This window comes from Miniopterus natalensis, chromosome 1 (genome assembly GCF_054644295.1).
Source record: "Miniopterus natalensis isolate mMinNat1 chromosome 1, mMinNat1.hap1, whole genome shotgun sequence".
NCBI classification, from domain to species: domain Eukaryota; kingdom Metazoa; phylum Chordata; class Mammalia; order Chiroptera; family Miniopteridae; genus Miniopterus; species Miniopterus natalensis.
Window position 1 is genome coordinate 4,661,709 of NC_142081.1, and position 10,272 is coordinate 4,671,980.

Here is a 10,272-nt window from a genome sequence, read left to right on the forward strand (position 1 = left end):
GGACACCTTGGGCAGTGGCTCACCTTCTCACCTTCTCCTGGTCCTAAGACCTGGGATAGTTCAAGGTCAGACAGACCGTGCCACCTGGCCTGTGGCTGGGACCTTCCTGTCCCCGAATGAACTGCTCCTCTGTCCTCTGAGTTTTGAACCATGCAGGCTGGGGGAGCGGGGGCTGCTGTGCCACCACCTGAGCCCGTCCCTGACACCTCTGTTCTGTTCCCTGAGTCCCTGAGGACTGGCTGTTCTGGCTGGTAGGGCCCCTCGCCCAGGCCCCCTGGAGACGCTGGCCCCCTTGGCGGTTCTGCAGTGGCAGCTCTGCTCACCCGGGTCTCCTGTGAGATTTTGCCTTGTCAGTAGGCTCTGGGCCATTCCCGCTTGGTGTTTGGGGTCGGCCGTCCCACCCTCACCCCCTTTGCCGAGGGCGGGGGTCTCTTTAAATGCATTAGAACATCAGAGCTGGTCCCGCCCCCCCTCAGCCGGGAGGAATCCCCTCCTTCTGCATCTGAGCAGATGGTCAGTCTAGCAACAGGGGCAGGAAGAGTAGGAATTTCACCTTTCTCTTTGCTGGAGGCTTAACTGGCGTCCACCGTGAGCCACGCCACGGTGGGTGAGAGTCAGCATAGTAAGAGGCCATGCGCAGAATTATAAAAGCCAGAGTCAGGTTCAAATCCCCAAAGTGCCCCTTACCAGCTGGGTGGCCTGGGGCCAGCGGCTTAACTTCTCTGTGCCTCCGTTTTCCCATCTCCAAAATGGGGACACTTGAGGTGCCTTCCCCAGGAGTAAAGGGCAAATCATGGAAAACACTAGGGCTGTGGGTCAGCCACTGTGATCTCACCTGTGGGCCATCTGGCAGCTGTGTGTCCTTCTTGACCCCAGTTTATGTGCAAGCAAACAGAGGCCCTGAAAGTTGGAGGTCCTGCAGCCTGCCGAGGGGTGACAGTCACTGTGATGGATGAGACCTTGCCTGCATGCTACCCATCAGTCACAGGCCTCGGGCAGTACACACACCGACAGACCTGGGACGTGGGGCCTGTCGGGGAGCAGGGAGCAGGGAGCTGGGCCAGCGTGGGCAGTGATGTGGGCCCCTCACTAACCGCACGTGGGCTCCCTGCTGGCCTGAGTGCTTATTAGAACACTCTGGACCCCCAGCCAGGTTCTGAATGGCCTGCAAATGTGCTCTCTTAAAATTAAAGAAAAAATTAAAGTGAATCTGGTTGGTTGTCTGCTCCTGCGAGGGGCCCAAGGAAGAGAGAGACCAGGAGGGGCTGTGTCCCGACCTGGCCTTTCCAAGCTGGCTGGGGGCTGGGGGTGTCTGCAGGCCTGTGCACCCCACCTGGCCTCTCAGAAGGGCTGCTTTTCTCCCAAAGGGCAGCTGTCCTCTGGTGGGAGCCTCGAGGAGAGCTGTATAGGGGTGTGTCTGGTGCCAGGGTATGGCAGACTCTGGCAGTCCTTGTTACATATGTGGGGCTCCTGTGAGGTGCCTTGGGGACCCCCCATCCCCACCGTGGCCTGGGAAAACCACTCCAGCCAAGCTGAGGTCCTGGGGGCTTTGGGCTAATGGGTGCCCAGGGTAGGGGACAGAGGTGAGGGGCCTGGCTGGTGTGTGCTGGGTGACACTGCATCTCTTCCCTTCCAGCTGCCCCACCCCCACGTCCACCTGAGGAGCCAGCTGCAGGTAGAGCTGCCAGGCGGGTGGACTTGTGTGCCGTGCTGTGTGGGATGGGGCGGGCACTGCTTTGCGTGCTGTGTGGTGCCCTGTCTGCTCTGGGTCCCCTCACTTTGGTCCCCTCCTGGCCCTTCTCACTACTTTCACTGGACCCACCCTGCATGTGAGGTCACAGGGCTAGTCAGTGTCCACCCACTCTGCAGTGAGGGCCCCTTGGGAGGGGGTCGCCAAGGCCGCATGAGTTAGTGGTGGCTCCCAGCTGGCCCAGGTCCCTGGGCAAGGTCCTGGGGAGGTGGCGGGTATCCTGCCCATGGCCTGTTCTGACAGTGCTCCCAGGTGTATGGGGCGGGGCACCCCCAAGGGGGTTCCTGCAGCTTTGCCAGCAGGAGCCCTGGCAGGTGGGGGCTAGGGGCACAGCTGTAGCCCCACGGAGGCTCAGGGAGCCTGGGGTGGCCCAAGTTCACACAGAGGGCAGCGTTGCAGTGACAGCCCTGGACAGAGCCCCGGTGTCCTTTGGACTTGGAGGCCCTGCAGCCTCCTGGTTCTCCCTCCTGGTCCAGAGGCTCCTGCTGCCCTTGGGGGGCACTGGATGGGGCGGGGCTGTGTTTGCAGGCCTGGGTGCCTTCCTCCCCGTTTAAGGATTCAGGAAATCCCGTTCCGCTCCTGCTGTGGGTCAGAGCCCCCTCCTCGCTAGGGGAACTGCAGGCCGGCCCGAGTCCTCCCCTGGGAGCATCATGCCCCTGTCCCCGAGGTGCAGGCCCAGCCGCCTGAAGGCCATTTCAGCTCCCTTCCCCTTAGTGATGAAAACCTGGGGATTTCTTTCTTCCAGGGCACCGCCAGGCAAATACCAGGATTTTAATTTGGATTTAAGTGCAATTACGGTTCTTCATTTCGATGCGTCATTAGTCACGTTGCCCCTAATGAGAGATTGTGCGTTTTCCCACCAGCTCTGAGGCTTGCTAATAAAGTTCTCTGGATGGCAAATATTTACAGAAGATCATTGAAGGCAGGGGTGGAAACTGCGTGCTGCTAATTAAAAAACTCCCCCACCCGGTGCACACACCTCCTCCCAAGGAAACTATTTGGGAGGAGGGAGGAGACACACCAGTGTTTTGAGTAACAACATGCGGGCTGCCTCGGAACGCATTTGGTCCGGGGCCAGAGGAGCTGGGAGGAGGCTCAGCTCAGCTCAGAGCAGGATCTGGACCCGGACGGACGGGGCAGGCTCCAGTGCCTCTTAATGTGATCGGGGGCATGGCTGTCCCATTTTCAGATCCAGGGCGGTGGCCAAGCTCTCCCTGGTGAAACCCGGCCACATTTTGGGGGCCACCACGAGAGGGTGATGGTCAGGAGGAGGGGCTCCCAGACGTGGCTGCCGCACCCTGTCCTGCGCCCTGGCCTGGTCCCTGCCCTGGCTGGCCTCCCCTCCAGGGTTTGTTTGGGTAACTCAATAGCCCCATGATTTATGGGACATTCCCCTGCATATTATCTGCCCAACTGAGTTCCCTCAGTCCTTTGAAGTAGGAAAGGGTGCTTGGGCCAGAAATGCCCTGAGGCTTCTGCTCAGCTGGACCAGAGGCCCTTTGTGGGATTGAGCATGACCCTTGGGTTCTCTCCCTCTACTGGTCCCAGCCCCCGGCCCTGTGGGGAGGGGTGGGGGGTTGCTTTGCCCTGAAAGACTACATAAGACCAGATATGTGTGTTCATTCATTTGTTCACTCATTACACACTCAATCACCCCTCTCCCTCCTAAGCACACACTGGCATCAGTGATGAGCCCAGCTTGCACCGGTTGCCGTGGATACAGAGGGGTGAGACCCAGGGCCCACGTTTGGGAGCTTCTGTGCAGTGGTGGAGGCCAGCGGGTGCCCTGAGCAGAGCATTGAGGAGGGGTCACCCTGCAGCGAGCCCAGCACCTGTGGGAGGCAGGACTTCCTGTGGATTCTGGCCTGAAGAGGGGGTGCCAAGGGTGTGGGGAACCCAGGGATGGGATGCTGGAGCAGAGGAGCGAAGGCCGAGGGGTGGGAGAGCCGTGGCCCATTCACTCACCCACTTACCTGTTTATTCAGCTGCTCAACAAACGTGTGTGAAGCACACAGTGGGGAGAAAGTGGAGCCCCTGCAAGGATGGGGTGTAAAGGGCCACATTGGGTGAGGGGAGGTGTGGCCGGGGCCCCCAGGCAGGTGCCCAGAGCAGACCAGAGCCATGGGGAGGGGGCACATCCTCAGACCCCTCCACCCCGCTCCTCACGTCTAACCTCTGCCCCCCTCTCCCCTGCAGCAGGCAGGCTCCTCATGTCTAACCTCTCCCCCCCTCCCCTGCAGCAGGCAGGCTCCTCACGTCTAACCTCTGCCCCCTCTCCCCTGCAGCAGGCAGGCTCCTCATGTCTAACCTCTCCCCCCTCTCCCCTGCAGCGGGCAGGCTCCTCACGTCTAACCTCTCCCCCCCCTCCCCTGCAGCAGGCAGGCTCCTCACGTCTAACCTCTCCCCCCCTCCCCTGCAGCAGGCAGGCTCCTCACGTCTAACCTCTCCCCCCCTCCCCTGCAGCAGGCAGGCTCCTCACGTCTAACCTCTGCCCCCCTCTCCCCTGCAGCAGGCAGGCTCTTCATGTCTAACCTCTGCCCCCCTCTCCCCTGCAGCAGGCAGGCTCCTCATGTCTAACCTCTGCCCCCCTCTCCCCTGCAGCAGGCAGGCTCTTCATGTCTAACCTCTGCCCCCCTCTCCCCTGCAGCAGGCAGGCTCGGGAGAGTTCCGGACGCTGCGGAAAGGCTTCTCCCCATACCACTCGGAGTCCCAGCTCTCCAGCCTGCCCCCCTCCTACCAGGACGCCCTGCAGAATGTAAGTGCTGCTCCTCCAAGAGCCCCACTGCCCCCCTCTGGAATCCTCGGTTCACATTCCATTGGAGGGGGGCGGCTCAGACTGGCTAGGGACCTGCGGGGCCCATGGACAGACTGGCCGAGCAGGGTCGGGAGGGCAGCGGTCAAGGCTTGGACTTCTTTCTAGCAAGGGGCCTGGGCTCCCGGGCCCTCGGGGCTTGGTCAGGGCCCAGTGTGGTGGTTGGAGGTGAAGGCCCAGCTCGGGGTGACGTGTCTGGAGGCCACGAGAGCGGCTGCCCAGGCCCAGCCACCATCCCGCGTGCAACTCAGTGGCCTGGGTCACAGTGGGGAGAGATGGGGCTGGTGCTTGGGGTGGGGCTGGGAGAGTCACTGCCCCCGGCTCTAGCTGAGAGCGGGTGTGTGGATTGTGTACCTCAGTTACCCACAGGGCTCCTGGGCTCCGACCAGCCCAGGGTCCACTCACTTCATGAGAAAAGCCAGTGACACCGCATGGGTGGCTCCTCCACTCCTCATCTCCCCGCCCTGCTGTCTGTTCTGAGGGCTAACGGGGATGGACTGCTCTGTCCCCAACCCCTTTTTGACCTGGGGACTGGAAAGTGCCTGACCATACGTGTGTTGCTGTCGCCCCCTCCTGGCTGGTGGGGGGAGTGCAGCCTGCCTCAGGTCATCACCTGTGCGTGGCCTGCCTTCCACGTGCCCCACCATCCCAGAGTTTCCAGATCTTTCTGTTCCCCCACATGACAGACCTGGCCTGGGCACCAGAGGCCAGGCAGCTTGGGCTGGCATTAGTGAAACAGTTTTTGGGCTGTGTCCAGGGCTCTACACACACCCTGGGACACAGGGACCGTTTTTGTTCAGATGACGAAACTGAGGCACAGAGTGGGTCGGGCCCTGCCTCAAGGCACAGCCAGCAGAGCCTCACCCAGGCCCAGCCATGGGTCCCAGACCCCAAGGCCATGGGTCCCTGCCTCCTTGGAGCCAGCAGTAGGGCGAGCTTGAGAGGCCCCGGCAGCAGGTCCAGGCTGGGCGGGCAGGTGGGGAGAGTGCAGGGGGTTGGCTGCCGGGCAGAAAATTCAGGGCCCTGAGGGTTTCTGCACAGCGTGGCCTGGGTGGGCACGATCCCAGGGCGGTGGCACTCAGCCAAGCCCACCGAGTCTGCCCGGGCCCTGGAGGAGTCATCGGGGCCCATGGACAGGAAGGAAACCAAGACTCAGAGAAGGGCAGGGCCTCGGGGAACCCCAGCTTAGAGGTCTCCTCCCTGCTCCCGTGCTCACATGCTCGCTGGGGTACTCTTGGCGGTCTGTCTGGTTCTCCCTCAGGCCTACTCCCAGCGTCTTCTGAACACCTGGTTCCTATTGGCCCTGGGGGCTTTATCCTTGAGGCCACCTTGTCTGTGAGCTTCTTCCATGGGGCCCTGAGTGCAGGGTCCTTCTTGCAGCCTGAGGCAGAAGCCCTGCACCCTGCTCTCTGGCCACTGGGCCAGTGACCCTTATGGGGAGAAGCTGGGGGGCCCTGGGCAGACACTCGGCCTCTGCCACAGGTGGGCAGCGTGCTGGGAGACTGGATCCCCTCCTGGCCTGGCTCATCCCCTGCCTGCTCCCCCAGGCGTCTGGGAGTTGGGTGCCTAACTGCCAGTTAGAATGCTTGCTGGGCCAGGTGGCCAGACAGGCCGGAGGCAGGGCTCAGGGCTGGAAGAGACTTGGAACACCAGCGTGGGGGAGTAGGGTCAGGGTGAATCGCCCACTGGGCAGCTGGGGGAGCTGGAGGGGGCTTTGGAGCCAGAACGCCTGGGGTCCGCAGGCGATCTTCCGTGCCTCTGCGCTCTCTGAGCGGCACCCCCTTTCTTTGCAGTGGATGATGGACCTTCCCCACGCCCGTGTGGAGCAGCCTGTGGGGTGTGGTGGGGCTCCGGTGCTGCCCTTCCACCCTGGCCTGGTCCTCACACCTGCCCCCTCTCCCCATCACCCACCCCCACTTCCTCCTGCCGGGTCCCTGGCCCCACCGACTCACGGACCTCACTCGGTGCTGGTCACACCTGCAGCTGCCACCTGGGTCTATTCAGGGTGAGCTAAGCCCGGTGATTCCCTCCCACAGGGCCCCGCCCGCCTGGTACCCGAGCTGTCCTCGCCCCCCTCCACCGGCTACAGCCCCGCAGGACAGAAGCCCGAGGCTGTCGTGCACGCAATGAAGGTGAGGGCCAGGCCCGCTCCCTCAGGAGCCCGATCCCTGGTGCGATGCTGGGATGTGGGGCCTTGAACCCCACGTGTTTCCTCTCCGGGGGTGTCTGAGAAGCAGGGTGGGGCTGTCATCTCTGTGTGGGGACTGGGTGGCTGTGACTGCCTGGGACACTCTGGGGGAGGGGCTCAGAGATGCCTGGTACTCACCATCCCTGTAACTGGGGAAACTAAGGCGTGGGGGAGGGGAAGAGCTGGCCCTCCCTCAAGATTAGAGCCACAGGCAGGACTGGGGCTGGGTGGAACCAAAGCCTGGGCCTCCCGGGCCCAGCCGCTCCTCCAGGTGCAGCTGCCCCCTGCTCAGGGCCTCCAGGTGCAGGTCCTGAAGAAGCTCGTGTGTACGCCACGGCTGCCACGTGCACGTGCCCACGTGCACCAGTGGGTGCCGTCCACGGCCCTCCTGCTCATTAATCACAAGCTGGACCCGGGGTAGGAGCGAGTCCACCTGTCCTAGGGTGGCCCCTGCTCCCAGGTGACGCGTCCTCAGCTCTGCTCCCAGTGGTAACGTGGGAGTACTGCTTCCTATGTGGGGCGGGAGGAGAGGACACAGAGTGGGGAGGGATGATCTACCCCTCAGGCCTCTCCACGCCCTTGACCCTGGCCCTGCTCCCTGCAGGTCCTGGAGGTGCATGAGAACCTGGACCGGCAGCTCCAGGACAGCTGCGAGGAGGACTTGAGCGAGAAGGAGAAGGCCATCGTCCGGGAGATGTGCAACGTGAGGCGCCTCCCGGGCCGGAGGCCCCTGGGGGGCTGGGAGGGGGCGCTGGAGCCTGTCCCCCTTTCTCCCCACTGAGAATGGGATCTGTGTGTCTCTCCATTTGGGAATGTGCCTCTGCCCCCAGGACTGGTCTTGTTTACCCCTCATGTCCCGCCCCTCAGCCCCAGTCCCAGGTGTCTGGCTCCTGGCCTCCCAGCTGGGTGGTGGCCCGGTGACCGCTGGCCACACAGGTGGTGCTTAGACCAGAGGTGCAGGTCGCACCCCTGCTCCCTGTGGGCCTGCGGGGCTGGGGCTGCCTTTGCTTCCGGAAGCTGGGCCGCCTCTGGGTCTGCCCAGGAAGGAGAGCCTCACCCCGACCCACCTCACCAACACGTCCTCTCGGAGCCCTTGTAGGAGCCAGAGGGAAGGGTGGCTCACAGGGACTGAAGCAGGGCCTCCCATGGGGTGGGGTGTTCCGAAACCCCTTCCTATGCTGCCTTCTGAGTCCATGGGAGACCGAGCCCACAGCCCAGTGGTGACCTGCTCAGGATGGCAGGTGTGGCCATGAGGATGGACGTGCAAAGACCTGGTCTGAGCGTCTCTGCGCTTCATGTGGCCTGTTTCCCCTCCTGGCCCCGTGGCTCTGGGGGGGTGTGCACAGGCCAGCGGGCGGGCTCGGGGTGGGTCCTGCGCTCACAGCTTGTGTCTCTCACAGGTGGTCTGGAGAAAGCTGGGAGACGCCGCCAGCTCCAAGCCCTCCATCCGGCAGCACCTGTCTGGGAACCAGTTCAAGGGGCCTTTGTAGGCCTTTCCTCCGTGGACATGGACTGACCCTGCCCGGGGCCCCCGAGGGGGAGCAGCAGGCCCTCTGGCCGAGCTGCTATCTTCTTCTGTGATGAATTGTACATAGGATGCTGCCTGCTGTGGCTCAGCGGCCGTGGTGCGCCCCCTGCTGGCCAGGCCTCCATCTCCCACATCTCACACCAGCAAACTGGGAAGGCGAGAAGCCACCCGCTGTCCCCTGCAGCACAGGGGCCCCGACAGCCTCACCCTCACCCTGGGCCCAGGCTTCAGGCTCCCTGGGTGAGAGCGGACGGCTGCTTTGAGACGCCCGGCCCAGGGACCGTGCCAGGCTGTGCCCAGCACCTCATCAAGCCCTCCATCACCTGGCTGCCCGGGCACTGGACAAAGGCCCCTGGCAGCTGACTCAGCGCAGGGGCTCCACTTTCCATCCACCTGCTATGGCCTGAACGCTGGCTCCCCAAGCACCGAGTCCCGTGAGCCATGGACAGGGAGGCTCCTGAGGCCCTTCCTTCGGCCCGTGCCCAGTCCCTGCTGCCAGCTGCCGTTTGATTTTAGAGTTCACCCTTTCCCCCTTCATTGTCACCTTGCCCTGTGCTAGGTGTGCCCTATCTTTTTGGGACCAGTGCCTGAGGCATCTCTGTTTCCATGGTTCACGTGATGGGCCAGGAACACAGGAAGGCCGAGTGCAGAGTACCCGGGCTGAGCTGTACGTATCCCTCTCCAGATGGGTAGCACTGGGTCACAGCTGGGCCCCTGGTCCACTGTAGTGTCTACCTGAGCCTGGCTCCATCCTCGGTCACTGCAGACAGAGCTGTGTGGCCGCAGTGACAGGAGTTCTGCCCTCCTTGAAAGGAGCCTGACTTGGCTCTGGCTTTAATTTGCTGCGTGACCTTCAGCAAGTCACTCAGTCTCTCTGGGCCCCTGGTGCAAAGTGAGGTCGCAGAGCTTCTCTTGGCTGTGCTCATGGCTGGAGGCTGTCGGCTGTAGTCAGTCTGTTCTCACGGCTCGCCAGCCAGTGGGGTCACCTGCTGGAGAAGCTGCTGGGGCCCGAGGCCCGAGCTGAGTTCTGCCTCATCCGGTGGACAGTCCCTCCCCTCTCTGAGCCTCAGTGTTCTCCGAGGTAGAATGGGAGCATGAGGGCCTCCTTGCAAGGGCTCTGGGGACCCAATGAGACCGTCAGTGTAGATGATCATGTATAAACTGTAAAGTGCAGTCTGTAAATTTTCCAATTGTGTGTGAGGAGAATGAGGCCCAGATGTGGTAGGCGGTTGGTGGTCGGTTATAGGTGAGACCCCAGAACCTGGAAGGTGGCCAGGGACAGGCCACCGTCACTGCTGTTGGCCCTGGCGTCCACTCCCTCCCTCCAGTTCCTGTCCGTCCTTGGCTTCCCTGCCCAGCAGCACTGAGGCGGCAGCGGCCTCACGCAGCCAGTACTTGAGCCGGAGGTCGTCTTTGCGTCAGGCAGGCCTTGTCCAGGCCCATGACGGATGGGGACCAGGACGGGGCAGTTCCCACTGTCCACTTGCCATTGGTGCCCTTGGGTGGTACACTCTCAGGGGAAAGCCCTCCTCTGCCCAGGGAGTGCCGAGTAGGTGCTGCCCTGGGCATTACAGGGAGCCGTGGGCTTTTCCTGGGAAGAACTTGCCATCAGATCTGGTGGGGGCTCCCTGTCACAGGGGTGCACACTTAGACTGGGAACACCCAGGTCACCGTGCTGGGTAAGTCCTGCCCAAGTGGGCAGTGAGCTGGGGTCAGAGGCCCCCTCTGGTCTTGGAGTCCAAAGAACCACAAGTAGCTGATGGGGGAGGGCCTGTTTTGGTGGGAGCCATGTCTGGGAGCCCATTTGCCATGTTTGGATCAGGTTGGCTTTGCCACGACTGGAAATAAGCAATAAGGAAGCCTCCTGGTACCTGCAGATCCTGCAAACTGACCCCGGGGACAGCCTCACAGGGACCTTCCCCTCTGGAGGGAGTGACATTATTTCTAGGCTGCAGAGGTGTCCAGGGATCAGGTGGAGGGGTCTTGCCAGAGCC

At 62.6% G+C, this 10,272-nt stretch overlaps 1 protein-coding gene across 1 annotated transcript in view; it reads left to right on the forward strand.

Moving 5' to 3' along the window:
* The window catches only part of CCDC85C (coiled-coil domain containing 85C), a 66,640-nt gene extending 57,455 nt beyond the window's left edge, over positions 1 to 9,185 (forward strand). Inside the window, exons 3-6 of the mRNA XM_087818299.1 lie at positions 4,398 to 4,505; positions 6,599 to 6,694; positions 7,355 to 7,453; positions 8,151 to 9,185. Of these exons, the coding sequence (XP_087674425.1) occupies positions 4,398 to 4,505; positions 6,599 to 6,694; positions 7,355 to 7,453; positions 8,151 to 8,240 (393 nt within the window). The 3' untranslated portion in view covers positions 8,241 to 9,185. The remainder of the gene's footprint in view (positions 1 to 4,397; positions 4,506 to 6,598; positions 6,695 to 7,354; positions 7,454 to 8,150) is intronic.
* Positions 9,186 to 10,272: the final 1,087 nt, after the last annotated feature.